At 42.5% G+C, this 25,248-nt stretch overlaps 2 protein-coding genes across 5 annotated transcripts in view; one reads left to right on the top strand and one right to left on the bottom strand.

Moving 5' to 3' along the window:
* Positions 1 to 14,722, bottom strand: part of FAF1 (Fas associated factor 1) — a 460,794-nt gene extending 446,072 nt beyond the window's left edge. The window contains exon 1 of one of the 4 annotated variants that reach the window (XM_072772177.1): positions 14,678 to 14,722. In XM_072772177.1, the coding sequence (XP_072628278.1) occupies positions 14,678 to 14,707 (30 nt within the window). In that variant the 5' untranslated portion in view covers positions 14,708 to 14,722. Of the gene's footprint in view, positions 1 to 11,875; positions 12,035 to 14,677 lie in introns of those variants that run through there. The other 3 variants (XM_072772178.1, XM_072772179.1, XM_072772181.1) reach the window with 3 other exon arrangements.
* Positions 14,723 to 19,886: 5,164 nt separating this feature from the next.
* CDKN2C (cyclin dependent kinase inhibitor 2C) lies at positions 19,887 to 24,941 on the top strand. Its single transcript, XM_072772176.1, has 3 exons — positions 19,887 to 20,168; positions 20,620 to 20,759; positions 24,191 to 24,941. The coding sequence occupies exons 2-3, from the start codon at positions 20,631 to 20,633 to the stop codon at positions 24,566 to 24,568; spliced, it is 507 nt and encodes a 168-aa protein (XP_072628277.1). The 5' UTR covers positions 19,887 to 20,168; positions 20,620 to 20,630; the 3' UTR covers positions 24,569 to 24,941.
* The last annotated feature ends 307 nt before the right edge of the window (positions 24,942 to 25,248 follow it).

Raw genomic sequence — 25,248 nt, 5'->3', positions numbered from 1 at the left:
TTGGTGCCCCAAATCCTTGTATTATTCAAGGGTCAACTGTACATGTAAACCTACAATTCTACTCTTTGTAGCTGTTATTTTTACCATAACAGCTAATATTCATAATATTCCTCCAAAAATATATTCAATGAGCACCTTTAAAAAAAAAGAGATTTTATTTATTCATGAGAGATTCAGAGAAAGGCAGACACAAAGCAGGCTCCTCACAGGGCGCCCAATGAGGGACTCAATCCTGGGACTCTTCACACCCTGAGCCAAAGGCAGACGCTCAACCATTGAGCTACCCAGGTGTCCCCACTGAGCACCTCTTATAGATATTGCAGGAAAGGATGGTTAAGACCCAGGCAGTTGTTCACTCAAGGAGCTGACATTAGGGGAAAGAAACATGTAAAGTGATTACTAACAAACTGGCATATGACTCAAAAGAAGAGGAGTGCCTGGATGGTGTAGTCGGTTGAGCATCTGATTCTTGGTTTTGGCTCAGGTCGTGATCTTAGGGTCCTGGGATGGAGCCCTGCACCAGGCTCTGTGCTCACCATGGAGTCCACTTGAGATTCTCTTTCCCTCTCCCTCTGCCCCTCCCACTCATGGGTGCTCTCTCTCTAGAAATAAATTAATAAATACTTTTTAAAATGTAAAAAAGACTCAAAGAAGAGAAACATACACAAGAAACATAAGACAAAATGATTAACCCTAAAAACTGGGCACATGGCACTGATCTTATAAGCAAAAGGCAACTAATAGGTTTTAAAAGATAAATGGAAGTTTTCTAAAGGGCACAAAAAATAAGGGTATAAAGACACAGAGCCTGGGATCACCTGGCTGGCTCAGGTGGGATAGCATGCAACTCTTGATCTCGGGGTTATGAGTTTGAGCCCCACATTGGGCATAGGGCATATAATAAAATAATGGGCAGCCCCGGTGGCTTAGAGATTTAGTGCCACCTTCAGCCCAGGGCGTGATCCTGGAGACCTGGGATCGAGTCCCATGTCGGGCTCTCTGCATGGAGCCTTCTTCTCCCTCTGCCTGTCTCTCTCCTCTCTCTCTCTCTGTGTATCTCTAATAAATAAATTTTTTTAAAGTCTAAAAAAAGAAAAGAAAAGAAAAGAAAAGAAAAGAAAAGAAAAGAAAAGAAAAGAAAAGAAAATAAGCAACGTTCCTAAGTTATAAAAATGAAACAGATCACAAAATTTTTTAAAAATCATAGAAATGGATTTAACTTCTAAAGTCATCTAGATCAGTTGTTCCCATGTGTAGATCTTGGATCAGCAGCAACATAATCCTGGAGTCCCAGAGCAATGCAAAGTTTCAGACCCCACCTATAGAATCCATTCAATCAGAAACTTGGGGTGAAAAAAAAAAAAGAAACTTGGGGTGGGGTCCAGCAATCTATGGTTTAACAAGCCTTCCAGGTTATTAACAGATTAAAGTTTGAGGGTCAGCTTACGTGGTTAAGTGTCTGCCTTCGGCTCAGGTCATGATCCCGGGGTCCTGGGATCAAGCCCTGCATCGGGCTCCCTGCTCAGTGGGGAACCCGACTCCCCCTTTCCCACTCTCGCTGCTTATGCTCTCTCTCTCTCTCTCTGTCTAATAAATAAAATCTTTCAAAAACAAACAAATTAAAGCTTGAGAACCAGTAACTCAGATCAGGGTTTTTCAGCACTATTGGACATTTTACGATGGATAATTCTTCATTGTGAAGGGATGTCTTGTGCAGAATGTTTAGCAGCATTCCTGGTATCTACCCACTAAATGCCAGCAGCACTCTCCCAGTTGTGACAGCCAAAAATGTCTCTAGACATTGCCTAATGTCCCCTGGGGAACAGATACTACCTACAGTTGAACACCACTAATCTAGACCAAGAATCAGCAAGCTTTCCTGTAAGGGGCAGGGTAAATATTTTAGGCTTTGCAGGCCATGCAATCAACTAACTACTCAACTTTGCTATTGAAGGCAAAAGTGGCCAGAGACAACATGTAAATAAGTATGCATGACTGTCTTCTAATAAGACTTCACAGGATCCCTGGGTGGCGCAGCGGTTTGGCGCCTGCCTTTGGCCCAGGGCGCAATCCTGGAAACCCGGGATCAAATCCCACGTCGGGCTCCCAGTGCATGGAGCCTGCTTCTCCCTCTGCCTATGTCTCTGCCTCTCTCTCTCTCTGTGTGACTATCATAAATAAATAAAAATTAAAAAAAAAAAAGACTTCACTGACAAAACCAGGTGGTAATTTGGCCCTCAGGATATAGTTTGCTAATTCCTGATCCAGACGTATTACCTAAATTATAACTGAATGTCCTCAACCCCCTACTGCTGCCATGTGATTGTCCAGATTCTATATGAATACCTGATCTAGTCCAGCCCTGCTTTCAGGTATATATGACTCTAGACAAATCTCCATTTCAGACTAAATAAATCAAACCCAGAAAGGATAAAAGACTTGCTCGGAGAACCAGAACCAAACCAAAACAAAAAAAAAGCAAAAAACTAGAGTTCTAGTCTGCCTAAGGGAAATATTTTAACAACTGCCTCCTATGGAGGTGTACAACCATGTAACATTACTTGTGAAGCACTCAAATGCTCTAGCACTTTGTAATTACTGAAACCTGGAAAGAAAAGTATTTGTTTGGGGGGGGGGGGTTCTGAAATAACTTTATGGTAAAGGCCCAGACAGGAAGTATTTTAGGCCTGTGCAACATAAAGTCTCTGTCTCAACTACTCATCTCTGTCAGTGTAGCAAAAAAGCAGCCACAGACAATAGATAAATTAAAATGAATAGCTATCACTATATTCCCATAAACCCTCATGTATAAAAACAGGTAGCCAGCTTACAGACTATAGTTTCCTGACCCCTTATCTACAGAGTCTATAAACCTAGTCTGGCAAACAACAGGCATCAACCCAACCACGCTCTTCATTCCCTGGCTTCTGACCATCTGTAAACTTAGAAGCACAGCACTAGACTGGAATGAATGCTAGTCTAGAAACAAAGTGCCAGGCCCACTCTCCCTTCTGGCATGTCTGCTATATGCCAGGTACTGTTAATTCATTTTGTATATAAATTTTATCATTTGGGGAAATTTCTGAATGGTGAGTCTTGTTTTCCTCTAGAAATACAAGCCATCTGACACATTAAGCTAGAAAATAAACACTAATATATGTACCTAGATATAATCTTTGTTTCAAACCAACCTAGGAACTTGGACAAGTCACTTCCTTTTTCTGGTCTCAACTTCCACAAAAGGAAAACTGAGAAGCTGGAAACAGATGATCTCTGAAGTCCCCTGCAGAACAAGTATACATTAAAATTATCAAAAATGAGAATAACTAGGGCTCAGTTGGTTAAGCGTCTGGTCATGATCCCAGGGACCTGCCTCTCTCTGCCACTTCCTCTGTCACTCCCCCTACTTGTGCTCTCTCACTCTGACATACATACATACATACATAAATATTTTAATAAAATGAAAATAACTAAAGTTTATTGAACTGTATCTCAGACAACTGTTCTATGTTTTTTTAAGATTTTATTTGTTCATGAGAGAGACAGAGAGAGAGAGAGAGAGAGAGAGGCAGAGACACGGGCAGAGGGAGAAGCAGGCCCCATGCAAGGAGCCCGACGTGGGACTTTATCCCGGGTCTCCAGGATCACACCCTGGGCCGAAGGCAGCACTAAACCACTGAGCCACCCAGGCTGCCCTCAGACAACTGTTCTAATCACTTTATACGCACTAACTCATTTTTCATATCAGGAAACTGAGGCAGAGGTATGAAATGAGTAGTCAAAGATCACAAGATGTGTGAGTGGCAATGCTGTGGTTTAAATCCAAGCAATCTGACCTAAAAGTCCACGCTCTCAATCACTCCATACTAAACTTTATTCTACATACTAAAACCTTATTTTCCCAATGACTAACAATCCAAACAGGTACACAAAATGCCTCATCCCTCTAATGAAAGTGGAGAAAGGAAAGAAAGGACAAAGACAAGACTATTTTCTGCCACAGTACTCAATCTCTGACTTAAGGTAACCTCCCAGGAAATAAATACGATGTTCCATGGATATTTAGTTTGGTCCCTAAGCCACGACACACCAAAAAGGATACCTAGCCATGTGGATCAATATCATTTCTACTTGTACAGTCTGGCATCTTTTGTAGAAGATACCTCTTCATGTCAAACTAAAAAAGAAAAAGATTCACAACTTCAATTAGAAGGAAGAAATGTGGGTAGCCCAGGTGGCTCAATGGTTTGGCACCACCTTTGGCCCAGGGCGTGATCCTGGAGACCAGGGATTGAGTCCCACGTCAGGCTCCCTGCGTGGAACCTGCTTCTCCCTCTGCCTCTGTGTCTCTTAAGAGTAAATAAATAAAATCTTAAAAAAAAAAAAAAAAAAAAAAGAAGGAAGAAATGTTATGAAGGAGCAGAAACTACTTTCAGGTGACTTACTGGTAGTGTCATGGAAGAGTCCATGCTTCCAAGAGAAGGTGATAGGCAAAAGAAAACTTAAAAGTCCCATACTGATAATCCAATATATGAAAATGCATAAAGCAATTTAGGCAGTAAAGGTATTATTAGCTTGAAAGACCAGAAGAAGAAAACAAAGGCACAACTGTGTCATCCAGGAAACATAACTGAAAGTAACATCAAAATCAAAGCCAAATTAGAGAAGGAGACTCACTCTGTGACCACAAGAACTAGGTTGAGAAAAAATATTATTTTAGGAAGGGAGATAAGGTTTTGTTGCTTAAAATGTGTGTGTGTGTGTGTGTGTGTGTGTATACATATATATATATATATTACTACCAGTGAAAATTGTACCTTTTTTCCCTTGATTTGAGTAAAGCTATTATATTTCTATATTATACAATAACTGCAATAACAGAGAAATGTAAATAGAAAAAGATATGACACCAACATGTGAGCTAACCTAAACAGCTATAGCACCCTTTTTTGTTCCCAAAGAAAAAATGTATTATAAAAATGTATCGGGGCAGCCCAGGTGGCTCAGCAGTTTAGCACCACCTTCAGCCGAGGGCGTGATCCCGGAGACCTGGGATCAAGTCCCACGTCAGGCTCCCTGCATGGAGCCTGCTTCTCCCTCTGCCTGTGTCTCTGCCTCTCTCTCTCTCTCTCTCTCTCTGTCTCATGAATGAATGAATAAAATCTTTAAAATTTAAAAAAAAGTATCTTAAAGGAAAAAGAAATTAGCATTCATTGATTACAAGGTTAAGGGGGAAAAAAAGGTTAAGGGGAATATTCACTTTCTGTTCATATGTATCCAAAATTGGGATCCCTGGGTGGCACAGCGGTTTGGTGCCTGCCTTTGGCCCAGGGCGTGATCCTGGAGACCTGGGATCAAATCCCACGTCGGGTTCCCGGTGCATGGAGCCTGCTTCTCCCTCTGCCTGTGTCTCTGCCTCTCTCTCTCTGTGTGTGACTATCATAAATAAAAAAATTAAAAAAAATTAAAAAATAAAAACAAAACAAAATAACTACTATAACTGAAATCATTTGATAGCAGCTACAACTCCATTTGGATAGCTATTTTCACATCTTAAGCAAACCAAATATACCTTAAAAGTTTGTTTCATCAAATGACTTTTGCTCTACACCTCAACCTTAAAAAAAAAAAAAAAAAGGCAAAAAATTCTACAATTACAAAAAGGACAAGATTTAGAACGCTCACCTGAATGCATCTCTTTGTTATAAAAAAGACATTAAGGACGAAAAAAAACAAAAGAAAGAAAGAAAGAAACTGTCCTGATTCATCAATGCCTGCCTGTTTTTTAAACTCAGGAAATTCCTTTACACCCCCTCCTGGCTCTGACCAGCCAGAACTGTAGGTGTACTACTCTATTCATTCCTTTACCAGTAACATACGATGCTAACACTATTTACATTTAAAACTGATTTTTTTTTAAGATTTTATTTATCTACTCATGAGAGACACAGAGAGAGAGAGAGAGGCAGAGGGAGAAGTGGGCTCCATGTAGAGAGTCCAATGTGGGGCTTGATCCCAGCACTCCAGCATCACGTCCTGAGCCGAAGGCAGGCACTAAACTGCTAAGCCACCCAGGCGTCCCTAAAACTGATTTTTGTTAGACTATTCCAAATTATAAACTCACGTGCCCAGAGGTGAATTTACAAATAATTCATTAAACATGATGCTGTCAAGGGCACCTGGGTGGCTCAGCGGTTGAGCGTCTGCCTTCAGTTCAGGGCATGATCCTGTGGTGGCGGGATGGAGTCCTCCATCCGGCTTCCTGCCTGCTTCTCCCTCTGCTTCTGTCTCTACCTCTCTCTCTCTCTCTCTCTCTCTCTGTGTCTCTCATTAATAAAGAAGTAAATAAATAAACCGTTAATTTTTTTTTTTTAAATAAACATGATGCTGTCATTCTCTTCATTCAAACTTTTGGTGGTGAGCCACTATGGGTAACAGTATGGCTGGAATTTCCACAAAGAATACCATATGATTGGGACGCCTGGGTGGCTCAGCAGTTGGATGTCTACCTTTGACTCAGGGCATGATCCCAGGGTCCGGGATCGAGTCCCACATCGGGTTCCCTGTGAGGAGCCTGTTTCTCCCTCTGCCTATGTCTCTGCCTCCCTCTGTGTGTCTCTCATGAATAAATAAAATCTTAAAAAGAAAAAAAAAAAAAAACCCTATATGACCCAGTAAATCAAATTCTGGATATATACCTAGAAGAATTAAAAGCAGGGATTCAAATAATTGTACATCTATGTTCATAACAGCATTAATGACTCATAATATTCAAAACACGGAAAAAATTGTCCATTGACAGATGAATGGGTACACAAAATGTGGTTCAGCAGTCCCCCATTATCTGGAAGTTATGTCCCAAGACCACCAACAGACGCATGAAACCAAGGACAGTACCAAACCCTATGTACACTACGCTTTTTCCTATGCATATGTATCTATAATAAAGTTTAATTTATAAATCCATTACTGTGAGATTAACAGTAACTATGATAAAATAGAGTAATTTTAACAATACTATATACTGCAATAAGAGTTATATAAACGTGGTCTCTCAAAACTTTTATTGTACTCACCCTTCTTTGGTGATGTGAGATGATAAAATGCCTACATGTTGAGATAAAGTGAGATGAATGACCCAGGCATTGTGATGAAGTATTAGGCTACTACTGACCTTCTGATTATACATCAGGAAGACAGATCATCTACCTCTGGACCAGAGTTGACCAAGGGTAACCAAAACCATGGAAAGCAAAATCATACATATTGGGGGCTACTGTATACATATACTGTATATCAGCCTTTTAAAATGAAACGGAATTCTAACACATACTACAACATGGATAAATGTTGGGAGACATCATGCTAAATAAAACAAACCAGTCACAAAAGGATAAATACTGCCCGATTACCCTTAAATGAGGTACCTAGAATATTCACATTCATAGAAAACAGGATGGTGGTTGCCAGGTGTTGGAGAGCAGGGGAAAATGGGAAGTTATTGTTTAATGGTTAAAGTTTCAGTTTTGCAAGATAAAAAGTGTTCTGGAGATAGAGAGTGGTGATGATTGCACAACAATGTGGATATACTTGATGCCACTGAACTGGACACTTAAAAATGGCAAAAAAAAAAAAAAAGTTAAGATGGCAAATTTTATGCTATGAGTATCTCACCACAATTTTTTAAAAAATTTAATTGGGGGTGCGGGTGGCTCGGTCAGTTTAAGTATCTGCCTTCAGCTCAAGTTGTGATCCTGGGATCCTGGGATCCAGCCCCACCTCAGGCTCCCTGCTCAGCAGGGGTGTCTGCTTCTCCCTCTCCATCTGCCTGCTTGTGTGCTCGCTCTCTCTCTCAACTCATTCTCCCTCAAATAAATAAAATCTTTTTAAAAATTTTTAATTAAAAGCTGTTCTTATTTGAGGAAGAAATCTTTAAGAGGACAATTTGGTTTTTTTTTGTCTGTTTAAAGATTTTATATATTTATTCATGAGAGACACAGAGAGAGAAGAAGAGACACAGACAGAGGGAGAAGCAAGCTCCCCGTGTGGAGCCTGATGCAGGACTCGATCCTAGGACCCCAGGATCATGACCTGAGCCAAAGACACAATGCTCAACCACTGAGCCACCAGGTGCCCTAAGAGGACAATCTATAATACATTTGCTTTGTAATGAGTTCACTGATGTATAAAATCCCAAACCTGTCTTATTAAGTCATGGATGGAGGTATAACTTTCCATCCATTACTTATTCAGTTATAAGAAACCAGGTAATTTTTTTTTAAGATTTTATTTATTTACTCATGAAAGACATAGAGAGAGAGCAGAGGCATAGGCAGAGGGAGAAGCAGGCTCCATGCCGGGAGCCCAACTTGGGACTCAATATCAGACCTCCAGGATCACGCCCGGGGCTGAAGGTAGCACTAAACCACTGAGCCACAGGGGCTGTCCTTTAAATTACAATTGTTAACTACTCCTTCACTGATCAGTTTCAACAGAAGTCCTTTCTTCATTGAGTTGAAATACAAAAATCTTTCTCAAAAGTTTTTCTGGGGCTCCTGGATCACTCAGTTGGTTGAGTATGGGGCTCTTGATTCCTGCTCAGGTCATGGTAACAGGGTGGTGAGATCAAACCCCAGCTCCAGCTCAGCTCCGTGTTCAGTGAGGAATCTGCTTCTCTCTCTCTCCCCCTGCCTCTCCCCTCTCCACATGCATTCGCACTCACACTCTCTCTCTTAAATAAATCTTAAAAAAAAAAAAAAAAGTTTGTCCGTATTTAGGGACTGTATTTATAAGAACCTATTATCTAGCAATAATCAAAATCTGAAACTTATTTTTAAAATCTGATATTTAAAAATAATGTCCCTTTCTCAATAAAGGAACGAAAGGGGGACAAGCCAACAAGCAGACACTGAACTATAGAGAATGGACTGATGACTGTCAGGGGGAGGTAGGTGAGAGGATGGGTTAAATGGGTGATGCGGATTTAGGAGTACACTTGTGATGAGCACCAGGTATTGCATGAAGTGTTGAATCACTACATTATATACCTGAAACTAATATGATACTGTATGTTAACTAATTGGAATTTAAATAACTTTTTAAAAAATCATATCCCTTTCGACAAAGGCGGCACTGAATTCTCGAAATTATTATTAATTTCACAGTCATGTGTTCACTTTTGGAGAGAAACTGATTTGCACAGTTACAGATGAAAGCAAGTATCATCCAAGTATCCACATTATAAAACTTGAACTGTAGGGATCCCTGGGTGGCTCAGCAGTTTAGCACCTACTTTTGGCCCAGGACCCAATCCTGGAGTCCCGGGATCGAGTCCCATGTCGGGCTCCAGGCATGGAGCCTGCTTCTCCCTCCTCCTGTGTCTCTGCCTCTCTCTCTCTCTCTTTCTCTCTCTCTCTATCATAAATAAATAAATAAATAAATAAATAAATAAATAAATAAATAAATAAATAAATCTTAAAAAAACTTGAACTGCAATCTTTAAAATTATCTAGTTTCTGATAACTGGATAAATACTAATTCTTAAAAAATTAATCCTACAAAAAGTTTACATAATCTTAAAAGTAGGAAGAATAATTGATTCTAAAAGTAAGTCCACTAAGCAAACTGATCTGGAATCATCATTTGAGAGGAACACAAGGTTCCTAAAAACACAAAAGGCTAATGCACTTAATATGTGCATAGTTTAGGGACGCCTGGGTGGCTCAGCGGCTGAGCGTCTACCTTTGGCCCAGGGTGTGATCCTGGAGTCACGGGATCAAGTCCCACATCAGGCTCTCTACATGGAGCCTGCTTCTCCCTCTGCCTATGTCTCTGACTCTCTGATTCTCTCATGAATAAATAAATAAAATATTTTATATATATACATATATATATGTGCATAGTTTGTAAATAACTTTCTATTAGTGTTCTTACCTATTTGACAATATGAAATAAACTTTCACCATTTGGCAAACATTGAGAATGCCATAGCTTTTCCTTGTTTTGTAAACAACTGTTCACATCAGTGCCATTGGTGTGAACAGAAAAACAGAATGTATTAATGTGATCAAAATAATATCCCAAATGCTTGTCAGAAAATCTTACTTTGTCTCTGAGTACAAGAATCCTAAATTTCCTGTCCTTGGCTAATATAGAAGTTCACAGTAAGCATATTATCACAAATAATAAGAAAACAAGTAGCTACAACTTGTTACAGGACATTAAAAAAACTGGTGAAATCAAAATAAAGTTATAATTACCTTAAAACTTTTAGTGAGATAAACTACACTTATTGTTGTCTAAAGCCCTTTCTATAAAGCAATTTTGTAACAGGATAAAATACTCCTAGAGGGATCCCTGGGTGGCGCAGCAGTTTGGCGCCTGCCTTTGGCCCAGGGAGTGATCCTGGAGACCCAGGATCGAATCCCACATCGGGCTCCCGGTGCATGGAGCCTGCTTCTCCCTCTGCCTATGTCTCTGCCTCTCTCTCTCTCTGTATGACTATCATAAATAAAAAAATAAAAAATAAATAAAAAATAAAATACTCCTAGAAAGAGTGCTTTTTTCATACGACCACATTCCATATTAGCTAAAAGACTGGAGACTGAAAAAAAGGAAAAAGGGAATAAAAGACTTAAGCAAAATAAAATCTCAGAGCAATCTTAGAAAACGCCAAAATCTTGTGGTCAACTTTTATCTTCAGAACACCTCTGTCTGAGTTTGGAAGTTATGGTATAATCAAACGCAGATATAACCATATTCCCAACACATCAGATATCACTCCTGAGTAAAATAAAGAGCAAACTCCAAAAATGACCACCATAATAGTAAGTCACAAAATAAGGAAAATAAGAGAAAGAAGAAGAGCAGACCAACAAAATCTCAATAAGAAAAACTATCCCGTACTATGCTAGTGTTAGACCATGTGCAGTGATGACCGTGTTAGAGAAAAGTCTGCCTATACATAACAGTAGCTTCTAAGTTAACGCCAAAATGAATGGTTAAAAATATCTCACTACATTTTCCTCATCAAACATCAGAAGGCAAAGATGGAGTTCATGGGATATTAGTTCTAACTTCAAGTCTTTCATGACGGGGTCCACCTCCATCTTCAACGAGCCTTCTTAAGATGCTCATATATTAGTGTAACTACATTTGGGCTAAATAAAAGAATAACCTTGGCTTATCCTTTAAATTATTCCTGCGGTTGGGACACCAACCAAGCAATTCACATCTGTAGGGAAAGGGAATCCGCAAATATGTAATTTATTAAGCTATGAATTCACCGCAAGGATACTTTGGTACATACAGCGTATTGGCCTCCTCTTTACCTTCATATCCTCCAAAGATTCCAATAGGCAAAGTCTATAATGTTTACTCCTCCTTGAAAAAGCCCCTACCTCCACCACCGCCTCCCCCTGGTTCCTTTTTACTCACCTCTTAATACAATACGCCACACCCACAACACACTCTCCGCACAGCGCTCTCCTCAGGGAGCAACCCAAAACTCCGACCCCCAGAACCCCACACTTACAAGCCTCACACTTAACACCCCCAAATTCCACCTCTTCTTCACATAATACAGGGAACACTACACAGCCCACACACATACAGCAAACCGAGTATCCTAACGCCCCCTCGTCCTGCAAATCCGTTCATGACACACTGTACACACACCCCACCCAGCAGATGAGCCGCACGCTCCCGATGGCTACACACACACACACACACACACACACACACGCCACGTACCGAATAAAAACGCCCAAACCACACACCACCGCCACGCTCTGACAACCCCTGAGGAGAGACTACCCTTCTGGCACCGGGAGCCCACGAGGCTGGAGGTGGGAGAGGAACAGGCCGTGTACTTCACCTGAAAATCCGCCAGGATCATCTCCCGGTCCATGTTGGACGCCATGGCGGCCGCCGAGTTCCGCGGCTCCGGGAGCGAAGCGCGCACCTGGGAGGGAAACGGCGCCTCCTGCGGCCGTCGCCGCCGCCGCCGCCGCCGCCGGGCGCCGAGGGGCTGGCGGGCGAGCCGGCGGGAGGGCCGGCGGGCCGGCGGGCGGGGCAGCGCGGGAGGCTAGGCGCTCATGCACTCGGTAACCTTCAGGCGCCCGGGCCGCCCGCCTGCGCCCCGCGGAGCCCGCGCCGCAGCCGCCCTGTCAGGGAGCTTGGTCGGGATGGGGGTCCGGTCTTCCCGTCGCCGGCCAGGATGAGGGCAGGTTACGACAGCGCGCACCCGGCTCCCCTCAGCTGCGGCGAGACTGGCGGGGGCGGGGAAACCAGGCGAACGAGCAGGCGGGCGAACCCCTCGGCCGCCTCCGCCTCCTCCGCTTCCTCCCTGGCCGCCTCCTCCGCCCCTGGTTGGCCGGCGCCGAGGCTGTCGCACATTTTGCCTGTCATCGAGGTCGCAAAGCGCCGCTTTGCGGCTGCCACGTGACTGCCTTCCTGTCAAGCGCCGGGCGCGCGACTGCCAGGCGGGATCCGCGCGCCGCTGGCTGGGACGCCGACCAACAACTGCGGGAGCTTCAAGTCCCGCAACAGGTTATTCCGGTTTGGAATTAAGCAAAAGCCGCCTCGCGGCCGGGGTGGGGATCGGCCTCTGAGCCTTCCGCGGTTACGTACACATCGAGCCCCACTAACGACCCGTTTTACAGACAGCGTTTCATAAATGAACATTTTCTCCAAAATACAACTTCGTAGACAGACTCAACCCCACGACCCAAACCTGCTTACACACTGTCACGCCCCTGCCCAAGCCCCCTGACGCGCGCGCCCCCAGACTCGGTAACTCAGAGGTAACCAGCCTCCCAAGATTGGACGTGGGGGGGCGTGGAAGCTGCGAAAAGTGAGACTGTCGACCCCAAGAAGATGAGCACTTTTTTTTGTTAGTTATAAGAAATAAAGACTTTTCTATTCCTGCAGCATAACAATCATTTTTTAGACCTAAGGCAGCATCTTGCAAATGGGGAAAACTTGAATCCAGCTTTGAATATAACCAATTGAAAATACTTCCGTAAGCGAAGAAATTATATTAAGATGCCAATTACTAAAAGTTTCAATTTATGGTCAGAGGTTGACAGGCTTTGAGACAAGAATAGTCAAAGACAAAAAATAAAAATAAAAAAAATAGACTGTGTAATGCAGCATGACAGTTTGTAACAGTCATCCTCACTGGAGGAAAAGTGGCAGTGGATATATTTAACTTTGGGGAAGACACCACCTCTGGACTGTAACAGAGTTTTGATGTGCTCTGGGAGGTGCATTAACCCCTGGAAGTGTGAAGTAAGATTGGTGATTTTGTGCTGTAAAGTAGATGCTAGTAAATCGCCATATACAATAAGGCCTAGATCATTGTGTCCCCTGAAGACAAGAGCGCTATGATGTTCTAAAGATCCAGGTTCATCCTGTGTGTTCTTAAATGAAAATAGACTGGCCTACAACTCTCACTCAATAATCTGTATTTAGACCAGAATTAGCTAGATAAGGAATAGAACCATCTATAATCACATGAATCGAAATGTCTATTTTAATTGCCATCTCATGGGAAGTGATTCCAAAATAGAGCACAAATGTGAATCACGAGGTAAAACACGTTTTACCAGCAATTTAAGGTGTGGTGATTCAGTTTCCCCGTTGGTATATGTCATTCTCAGCACAAGTTGGGTCAATGATAGTCTCTAGTTACATGGCCAGGATTAATGCAGTCCTGAAAAGTTGAGGGTCTTCTCTGTGATTATGTGTGTGTGCCACAGAACCAGTTCAAATGGAGTACTGGTCCCTTGCTCCCTCCCTCCTCACCATCTGGAAATGAAGACAATGTGATAATGTAGAAAGATGGAAAGAATACACATTCAGGTACACAGGTCCCAGTTCTGCTTTTCCAACTAATTAGCTGGGGGAACTTGCATGGGTCAGGTAGTATCTCTGATTTCATCTTCTGACATTGCTGTTCCAGGTGATGAGAAAATAATTATGAAAATGCTTGGAAAATAAAATATTTTTACAAAATGAGCATAGAAATTTCATAGCATTGCAAGGCTTCAGTTCTAATTCTGTCCGTGAGTCTCATTTTCTTTATCTTCAAGATGGGGCTTATAAAACTCATCTCATAGAGTAATGTGAACATCATGATTAAAATACTTGTGAAAACTCTTCAGAAATCTTAAAGCTCTCCAAAAATATTAGTTGCTACTACTCTGTGTACCAATTCCTAAAGGCTTTTCTCAAGGCCACTGCTTTCATAAAACAAACAAAGGATTCTTCTCCCTTCTAATCACTGCTTTTACTGTCTTTACAACACAGTTTAATGTTCCGGGGAATTCTGTAAGGTTTTTTTCCCTAATAGTTTCATCTAGTCATGTTTTAATCTCTTCCCAAGGGCTAAAAACTCCTTGAGATTATAAGCCATTTCATTCAGTGTGTTTTTATATTCACTATGGTTCATATATAGCAAAGTATTAGGTATATAATAACAACCAATACTTTTGAATTTATTAATTTTTGGATATCTAGTAGATACAGGTATTTTACTCATCTTATTTCATTCTTACAACTATTGTAGAGAATAAAAAACTGCTCTGAGAAGTTAAGAATTTGCCCAAAGTCATGCTACAAAGTGGACAGGCCTAGTATTTAAGGCTAGGTCAAAACTAGGGCTCTTTCCACTTACCCTGTTGCATTTCTGCAATTCACCCTCCATGTTGCAAAGTTTGTACATTTACTGAAGAGACTGATTCTTCTCCATGACCTAACTATCCATGGTTGGGTACCCAACATCCAGAGTGATTGTCCACTGTGGAGAACAAAATGAAAGAAAAATAAATATTGAATTAAAAAAGTTCAGTTTTCATTTCCCCAGAATGAAAGGTCAGAAGAGTCTTACAAACAACTTCAGTGTTACAAACTGAGAGAATAAAAATGTATAGATTCTCTGTACATAGGCATGAGCAAAGGAAAATAATTTAAATAAATTCTCATAGTTAACATACTGCATTAACTCACAGAGCAGCCTAATTCAAAGATAGGTTTTTTTCCTAGAATCTCCATGTTCTTTGACCTTACCATTACTGTTTGGAAAAGAACTTTTTCATCTTTCTTTCAAATATATGTGATAAAGTTATTTTGCTGAATTTTCATTTGACTAATTTTAGATTTATATTTATTTACCTTTTATCCAGTTTCCTCTAATGTTACCATCTTACATAACAATGGTACAGCTATCAAAACTAAAATTAACATTGGTTTTATACTATTAATCAAATTCTAGAGACTCTATTTGCATTTTTAAATTTTATTAATTTTAGAGAGAGGGGGGAGGGGGGAACCAGGCAAAGGGAGAAGAGAACCTCTCCGCGGCAGACTCCACATTGAGCATGGAGACCAACAACGGCACGATTCCAGAACCCTGAGGTCATGACCTGAGCCAAACCCAAGAGTCAGATGTTTAACGGACTGCACCATCCAGGCACCCTGACTCTACTTACATTTTTACATCAATGTCTTTTTTCTGTTTCAGGGTCCAATCCAGAATACCTCATTATATATAGTCATCATGTTTGCTTAGCCTCTTCTAATCTGTGACAGTTCCTTGACCTTCACTTTTGAAGAGTAGTGGTCAGGAACTTTATAGAACATCCCTCAATTTGGGTTGGTCTAAAATTTTGTCAGAATTATCCTGTTTATGGATTTGGGAGGAATCATACCACAGAAGTGATGTGCCCTCATCACATATTACCAGGGCACATGATATCAACATAACTTATGGTAGTATCAACCTTAATCCTTTGGTTAAGTTAATCAAGCTTTTTATTTATTTTTTATTTTTAAAAACTTTTTAACAATATTACTCACTTCTAATATAATTCATGAGAAGAGTAATGCTACTACACTTGAATAATCAAAAATATATTTCATGTAATGATTTAATTTCTTTAGGACTCTAGTGTCTGATCATGGACTCTTAACTAATGGGAAAGGCATAAGATTTGGGGCCCCAAGATCTGAGTCCAAATCCTAAATCCAATACTTATTGGCTTTAAGTCACAATCTCTACAAGCCTCAATTACTTCACCTAAAAAATGGGGATAATTACCACATTTAGCTCAGAGTTGTTGTGAGATTAAATAATGTGTGCTTCATGTGTTAAAACCATGAAACAATATACAAGTATCAATTGTTTCTATTATGTTTAAGCTTTTGAGTTGCTTACTGAGCATTTATTTACTTACTTTACAAAATGACTTACATAAAAAAGCCTACTGAAACTCAGAAATAAAATGCCAAAGTCACAATTATGAAATGATAGAAAGGTCCTTGAGGGTAGTAGTCTGTTTTCTACCTCTGTTGGATCTATAAATACAACAAAAAGGAAGACTTTTATACTAGCAAGGAAATTATAAATACCACATATACATTTCCATAAGTTAATCATTCAGAAACTGCATAAGTGAGTCAATGAAGAAAAGCACAAAATAACCTGATAAATTACATTTCTATAAGCACTTTAAAATGAGTATGAACTGCTGGGGAGAAATTTTCTATGGCCATATTTAATATGAAGCCTCTTTTCTGATGTTTGAAAGACAGGTCATTATTATACTAAAAGAGAAACCACTACTTTCAATATAATAGATGCCTAACTGTGGATCTTTCTTATACCATATTAGAATGTAAAATTAGGGGATCCCTGGGTGGTGCAGCGGTTTGGCGCCTGCCGTTGGCCCAGGGTGTGATCCTGGAGACCCGGGATCGAATCCCACATCAGGCTCACGGTGCATGGAGCCTGCTTCTCCTTCTGCCTGTGTCTCTGCCTCTCTCTCTCTCTCTCTCTCTCTCTGTGACTATCATAAATAAATAAAAATTTAAAAAAAATATTAAAAAAGAATGTAAAATTAGTAAAGGCAGAGATACTCACCTTTGAATATACTTCAGTGAACTATCAATAAATATTAGATTTTCATTGGAAGTACTGTATAGTGATTGCTTATGCTCTCTGAACTAAGACTGGAACCTCTGTGCTGCCAGTTGTGCTTTATACAACAAGCAGATTAAGCATATGCTTTAGGTGGTTTAGGGCACCAGCGAAGCCAGAATAAAAAACCAAAAAGACTTCCTAAAATTTTTTAAATTTAATATTTCAGCAAAAGCACTGAAGTAGTCATCACGGAGAAAAATCAGAAATTTTTTGGACTTCTTTACTTACTCTTATTTTTTGTCTTTGTTTTTATTTACATATTAGGTGAGGTGATGGGACATCAAACTCTTTTCAGTGTTTAGGACCTCCAAAAATCTTAATCCAGCTCTATGTGCGTCTTAAAGTACCACAAAATTTAATCACTCAGTTATTCAGCAAAAGAGTACTTCACAAAAATTATAACACATGTGTATTCATACATAATGAGTATAATTTAAGATTCTTCCTCATTACAATATCTTCTCTCAGCAAATACACACACACACACACACAAAATAAATGCCACAAAGCAACTCTATATAAATTTGAAATGTCTAAATACATGTAAGAAATAAGAGGAGTTAATTTCTGGTGTTGTAGCTCATACTTGATTCACAATTCAAGTTTAGTTACCTAAGAAAAGAGCTCTAGTTATTTTTTTCCTCAACAATTCTGTTAAAGAAAACACTGGCAGATTCCTCCCAGTTTCAACTCTCCCTCTACCTGTTAGCCAATCTGTTGCTAGTTGACTCTCCAGATGTTTCTGGTGTATTGTTGCTAATACTCCCATTATACTTTAAGGGGCTGGTTACAGACGTCGCTGCAGGATATGCTTACTAGAGGCCCGCTCTAATTAAACCACTTGTCATTTTTTGCTTGGTTTCATTTTGACCACTGGGTGCATCATGTAACCGTGCTGGATATTGTTAAGAGCCAAAAATATAGAAACCTTTAACTAATCTTACATAGCTAAAAGAGGAGGTTAAGAGTGCAGACAACTGGTGTCTCCAAGGATTGACAGAAACGGTAGGGGAAGAGACTCTACTCCTTTACATTCAGACGCCTTCCCCTCCCCTCAAAAAACCAGCCCCCATCTGAGTAGAAAAAGAGAGAACTTTGGCAAGAAAGAAATGGCCTTGTTAGAAAAGCTTCCCAAGAGTCATTGTAAATTTAGCTTTAGAGTTCATTGCTTTTCTTCCTTTCCCTGAAGAAATTGAATAGTTGAGTTTCTCGCCCTTGGAACATTAAGACTTCAGAGTTCGTCATGATTTCTTCCCTATACTATGCCTTCAGTGTCCGTAAAAAGTGTATTAAAGACCTTTGCTTTTTCTGAGCACGGTCCCCGCTGTCAGCCCCGGCGTCCTCCGCCCCCGCAGCCGCCTCTGCCCACCGCGGCCCCGGGCGTTCATCTGGCAGGTGCGAGGCCGAGGCCCGGGAGTCAAGGCAGGGCGCGCCCCAGAGGCGGCGGCAGCCGTAGGCCCGGCCGCCCGGACTCCGAGAGCCTGGCGGGGGAGCGCGGAGGCGAGCCGGCCGGCCCGCCAGGCCCGGGGAAAACTTGGTTCGCGCCAGCTCGCTCCCCGCCTCCCAGCAGCCCGCCGAGCCTCGGAGGCCCTGCGGCTCCCCGCAGCCCGCGTCCTAAACCAGCTCCCTCTCCCCGCCCGCCCCCGCCGGGCTCCGGGAGTCCGAGGTCTGGAGTCGCCGACTGCATCCCGCCAGCCGGCCTCAGGGAGGCCAAGCCCGGCTCGGCCGGGCAGAACGCCGCTCCAGCGGGGCCGGCGGGGCGGGGGGAGCGGGGCGGGGAGCGGGGCGGGGGAAGCGGGGAGCGGGGAGCGGGAGCCGGGAGCCGGGAGCGGGGCGGGGAGCGCGAGGGCGGGAGGAAGGGCACGGGCGGGCGGCGGGGAGCGGGGCAGCGGGAGGAAGGGCGCGGGCGCGGGCGCGGGCGCGGGCGGGGCGGGGGCGGGGCCAGCGAGCCGCGAGCGCGAGCGCCTCCCGGGCAGGGGGCGGGGCGTGGGCGGCGCCCGGCCTTCCCGCTCCCGCGGCGCTGCAACTCGGCCGAGCCTCCTTAAAACTCTGCCGTTAAAATGGGGGCGGGTTTTTCAACTCAAAAAGCGCTCAATTTTTTTCTTTTCAAAAAAAGCTGATGAGGTCGGAAAAAAGAGAGAAGAAACCGGCACCGTCTCCGCAGCGGCAACAGAAGCAGCAATTGTTTGAGCGAAAAAAGAAGCCAAGGCGGGTGGGAAGGAAAAGAGCTGAAAAGAGGACAACGCGCAAGTTGTCTGCAGGGGTGAAGAGAGCGGGGCCCGGCGATCTGGGGGACCAGCTACAAAAGAAACTGTCAGCGGGAGCGCTGCGGCTGCGGAGGGAGCGGCGGTGCCCGGCTCGGCCGCGGGCACAGTTCGCTGGCGGCCGCGCCCCGTCGGCGGCACGGGCCGGGGGCACGGGCCGGGGGCACAGGCCGTGGGCGGCCGGAGGGCGGCGGGGCGGCGGCGGGGCCGGAGCCGCGGGGCTGTCGCCGACGGGCGGGCAGGACCCGCTGCTCTCGGGCGTTGCGGCGGCCCCCGGTCCCCGGACCTTGGCCTGCGCTTCCCCGGCCGCTCCCGACCTCCGGAGGTCCCCCGAAACCCGCGGAAGGAAGGAAGAGCCGGCGGCGGCGGTTCGAGGAGAGGCTGCGGTGGGAAGTCTGGACCGGCTCGGTCGTAGGCGGGAAGCCAGCGGCGCGCCGCCCCAGCAGCCCGGGCCGCGTAGACGGGGCCCGCACGGCCGCCCCGCGCCCCCTTCCTCGCGCCGCCGGGGGTCCCGGGACCCGCGGGGGCCGGCATGAGCGACCTGCCCGGGGCCCGCCGCGCGCCCGGCCGTCCTCGGAGGCGCGCTCGCAGCCCGGCGCCCGCGGCCCGGGAGGCTCGGCGAGGCTGCGGCGGCGCGGCAGGCGGGCCGCGGAGCCCTCCCGCGCGGCGTTAGCCGGCGGGGCCGCCCGGAGCGAGTCGGGGCTCCCCCGAGCAGCCGAGGCCACACAGGAGCGTTGGGACCTAGAGCTTGAGGGCCACGAACTGCCAGCGGCGTCTGCCTCCGCGCCGGCCTCCCCGCCGCGGGCGCCCTCCCCGCCGCGGGCGCAGCACGACCCTTCGGCACACGGATGGAGACCGGGCCCTGCGAGGACCTGCCCCCGCGGTTCTGGCTCGCGCGGCTCCAGCCACCGCCGTGAGCACGGGTGGGTTAATGCCTCCTCTCCCCCGAACCCCTCCTGCCGCGGCGCTCTACGCCCTGGTCTAGCCGCCGAGGTCCCCGCACGCAGGACTCGCGGAGACCTGTATGTAGATACGTGACAGCTCTGCCAGCATTTTACGTCCAGAGCAATTTGCCGGCAATGTATAGACGTCTGTGTGTCTTTCTGTTGAGTCACCAGAATTCTTCACAGGGGTTAAGCTAAAGAGCGAGGAGCGGAGCCCCTCTCCAATGGCTCAGTTTTGCTGAATAATCACGTGTGAACCGAGGGGCGGGCTTTTGGCAGGCAGATCTTACTAGTATTTACTACCAAGCTCTACTCCAGATTAACCATCCCAGTCCTTCTGTCAGTCTCCGATGCCATCATGCAGCCTGGTTAGGAGCAAAAGGAAAGGGGAAAAAGAAAAACAACTAATTCATCTTTTCCCGATCGTCAGGACCCTAAAGAATGGCCGAGCCTTGGGGGAACGAGTTGGCGTCTGCAGCTGCCAGGGGGGACCTAGAGCAACTTACTAGTTTGTTGCAAAATAATGTAAACGTCAATGCACAAAATGGATTTGGAAGGACTGCGCTGCAGGTTGGTATCCAGAGAGGTGGGGAAAACAGGTCAACAATGTTGCCTACGTGACCCGGGTTTCTGGAATAACGGCTTTTAAGCTTTCAGGGGTACAGAATTTCACTGTTTTTTAAGCCTACTTGGTTGCCATATTTTATATCTTTAAGTGGATCCGAGTCCCCAAAAATGACGTACTTTGAACAAACTCGTCGAATTCAATGACATCCTCGATATCAGATGGGTTCCAGGTTTGGTCTTAATTTTTGGAATGTTTTTGTGACGGTGGGGATTTAAAAGTAGTCGAAGCAGCGCCGAGGTGTGTGTGTGTGTGTCTGTGTGTGTGTGTGTGTCTGTGTGTGTGTGTGTTTTAAGACAGCTCTGTAAACACATTATTATAGTTATTATTTGAAGTAAATACTCTGCTATTAGTGGTTTCCGTGCTTTGCTCCAATAATTGGCTTTAACGTTAATTTTCTTGACTCCTGGCGAGGGTGTTTTTCCTTCAAATGCTTCAAGTTTTGACAAACGACCTTTCCTCGTTTGGAATAGGTGGCCTGGGCACAGGGACAGGATGTACATTTCACAGTTAATGCAATACCATCCACCCGTTCGGGATTGAGGAGGAATAAAAAGTTGAATTTTCTAATCAGAGCTCAGTTTGTAGTATTTTTGTCTCTGAGGTCATGCGGTGGTATGTTCTAATTTTCAGTAATTAGATTTACAAGCAAGAAATGAAACATGTCCAGCTGCCAAGTATTGTACCTGATAATTTTTTTCCTCCTCTGAATGTTAATTATCATGTAACTTAGTTGAAAGGCTTAGAAACAGAAAAATGGCAAAGTAGTCTCAAATAGTTGCTTTATCAAAGTTCTAATAGTGTTCTTATAAACCGTTCTTATTCGGAAATGCAACACTTGAAGCTGTTTTTGAAAATTCATTGGGGAGAAGGTTTTAGAATGCTTTGTTTTACTTACAAGAATTAGACTTAAAAGTAGCAGGAGATACGCTATTAACAGACGAAGTTCAGTCTGTACATTTTTAAATCAGAACATACCGGCCTTGCAAAAATTTCAGTATTAAGGAAATTTATGCATAAATACTAAATTATTTAATCTTGTTATTTCACGTAGATTCTATGGGATAAGGAATTTTTTTCTTTGTCCACCTAGTAGTTTTTAATAGCTTTGATGATGATAACAATGCTACAAATTTGATATATTGAAAAGTTTCCTATTGAAAATCCAAAGATTATATAAATTTGACTAAGAATGAGCAATTTAACCCATGTTCAGAATAAGATCTTACAGGACTTTTGATGAACAGGAAGACTGACAAAAAGTTTTGATATTTTTAATACAACTTTGCAATCTTGTTTATATTAAGCACACTTATCAATATACTAATACCCATTTATTGTGGCTTAACCCTAATTTATATAATGAAACATACACAAACAGGAGTCTCAAGGTTTATTTTCAGTATGTATAATCCTGACTCTGAAGTTGTGTCATAACTCAAGAAAGAACTTTCTTTCAAAACAATTTCCAGTATTACTATTATTTTCTGTGAAAGGCGAATTTTCTTCTATAATTATGTTCATTTAACCTGGTTGCAAAAGCTTTTCCCCCCTTCCTAGTGTAAGCTTTTCAATCAGGATAATGTGAAAGGCCTTAATCGCGCATTTGCTCTACAAAGATCCAAGGTGTCTGTCCCTTATTTTTCCCGGTCTAGATCTTTAAATGTGACTAAATCTTTAGAGATAGTTGTGGCAAAAATTAGATTGTGTTCGTTTTTAACTAATAAATATATTTTATTGAAATTCTCAAAAAATAAATTATGTATCATTTTTACCATTGCTCCAAAGGCAAGGCTAGGTCAGCAGGGTTTTATCAACAGGGAAGCTTAATACCTTGGCCATCTATATAGTTTGCATTCATAAAATATTATTCATTCTAAATATATTTTATTACTTAATTTGTGATTATTTTTTAAATAAACAATTTAAAGTGACAGATCAACTTTGTAGGAATTTTTCAGTGGATTATATTTGATTTCACAAACATTTGAGTGTCTACTATGTACTCTGTTTATTATAAATTTAGGTGATTATGAATATACCTAAATATAATTGAAACCAGTTAAAATGCTGAACTATTTTCTGGGATGTTAATGAGACTACATTTTTTTTCACAACTAAATTATATGTATTATATAATCGCATGCTGCTCTACAAGACATTTTATAATTATGAGAGCCTAACAGAGACCCTATTAGGATGAAATATGTTCAAACAACAGTAGATAAATCTTTCTCGTGTGAATTATTTGTATGTTGATAGCAAATTTTAATACCACATTCTGACTTTTAAAATGTTGGCAGTTTACAAATAGCTATTTGTAAATGCCTGATAATAACTGCAAAAGGAAATAAGATGGCATCACCAGTTGAGTATTAAATGCACTCAATCCACAAGACAAAGTTGTGAGTCTCATAATTCACATTAAATATCTTCTTTTCTCTTTGTTTGCGTACTTAAAAATCAGGAAGCTAGTTAGAACTTCAAGAAACAGTGAGTAATATAGTTGGAAAACTGTTTCATTCTTTTCAAGAATGGTTGCAATGCAATCATCTCCTGTCTAATACATGACAGGATTTAGCTTTAGATAACTTAGCTTTAGATAAATCAGTAGCATAAGCAACGTAGAACACCACTGATTATTGAACACCTTAACAATCAGTAACATTTTAAAATTCGGGTGAAGAATTCTAAGCACAGAACACACCTGGTAGCCAATATGAAATAACTTGCAAAGAAAAAATATTTTTAAAAACACTTGGAAGTTTGAGCTATATATATTTGGAGAGAACTTGTGAAAATTAATAATTTAAGAAAATACCAGGTCTAGTATTTTAATAGATCATTTTTATATTAGGTGATGGAGTCTGATGTGTGGAAACAGTTCTTTGGGGATATAAAGAAACTCACTCTCCTTATTTCTTTTTCAGTAGCTATTTAGAAAATAAATTTTATCTACATTTGATATTTCAGAATTAATAACCCAGGTTTTATGTTTTATGGGCATAAGCAATCAAACAAGAGACTTTCAAATTCCAATTCTTTTATTTTAATAATTTCATGAAATTACACAACTCCTCATGGGAGATAGGGAACTGAGTTGCTGGAGAGTTTTCTACAAGCTGTACTAGCTTATCCTCCTTTGGGCCTATTTTTAAGATAGTCCATCATAGAAGCTCAATTTTTAGAGGTTGTCTTCTACTTTCACCTACTGGTACTTTCTTTCCTGCAATTGAGCCCTTCAAACCCTACCAGGTGGGTCTTCCCCAAGCACTGCTTCTTCAAAAATAGAATTATATAAATAGTAGAGAAGGATATTTTAAAATATTCTTGTAGGAGCACTTGAAGGATTCTCCCATTTTCTCTTCTTTCCTAGGTTATGAAACTTGGAAATCCAGAGATTGCCAGGAGACTACTACTTAGAGGTGCTAATCCCGATTTGAAAGACCGAACTGGTTTCGCTGTCATTCACGATGCAGCCAGAGCAGGTTTCCTGGACACTTTACAGACTTTGCTGGAGTTCCAAGCTGATGTTAACATCGAGGATAATGAAGGGAACCTGCCCTTGCACTTGGCTGCCAAAGAAGGCCACCTCCCTGTGGTGGAGTTCCTCGTGAAGCACACGGCCAGCAAAGTGGGGCATCGGAATCATAAGGGGGACACCGCCTGCGACTTGGCCAGGCTCTACCGGAGGAACGAGGTCGTTAGCCTGATGGAGGGAAACCAGGCAGAGGGAGCTTCGAATTTGCAATGAATGTGGGGAGGGCTCTCCCACACTGCCTTCTATTTTGTCATTAATTGGTTGGCTGTCCTATTTTACTATCACTTGTTAAAAATCCAGTTTTGTCATACTTTAAGCAGCTAGTTAAATCTTCTCATACTGCAAAGTGGAAATCTTACTACAGGTTTATGAATATATTTAAGCAACATCTTTTCCACCTGCAAAATCTTGAGTTCTAACATGTAATTGCAAATAGCTTTGGCTTTCTCCTGAATATGTTATCTCGCCTTGACTTTTTCCTTGCTTCTCCCTTTGCCAGTCTCAAAACCCAACTTAGAGACTTTGTTTTAAAAATGATTTGTCCTGATGTTTCTTTTGCCTAATTAAAACACTTTTTTTAAAAACAGGACAGTGTTTTTCTGTGATTTCCACTCTATTACCCCTACATAGGTTGCCACTTGCTAAGAAGTGTACAAAAAGATGACAATGTTTAAGTCTCGACGTTAGAGAAAGTAGACGAAGTGAAAAACTAAACATATTCTATTGATGATTCATTCTTTCCTCATGCCTCCCTCCAAAGATTTTACTTGGTGCCCTGTAATTCTGCATTACAACAAAATAAGGACATTTTTTGAAGAACTAAAATGATTTAAATGTGAATTTTTCCTAATGCTCAGTCTTCCCCTTTTCTCAAAGTTAAGTTAAATAGTTGA

This window comes from Canis lupus, chromosome 13 (assembly GCF_048164855.1).
Source record: "Canis lupus baileyi chromosome 13, mCanLup2.hap1, whole genome shotgun sequence".
Classification (NCBI taxonomy): Eukaryota; Metazoa; Chordata; class Mammalia; order Carnivora; family Canidae; genus Canis; species Canis lupus.
The sequence above is the reverse complement of the archived record's forward strand: the minus strand, read 5'-3'. Positions and strand labels throughout refer to the sequence as shown.

Excerpts from the sequence above, each read along its gene's own strand:
- CDKN2C (XM_072772176.1), top strand. The coding sequence starts at position 20,631 with ATGGCCGAGCCTTGGGGGAACGAGTTGGCGTCTGCAGCTGCCAGGGGG. Across the intron at positions 20,760-24,190 it reads TTGGAAGGACTGCGCTGCAG|GTTATGAAACTTGGAAATCC; the intron begins GTTGGTATCCAG and ends CTTCTTTCCTAG.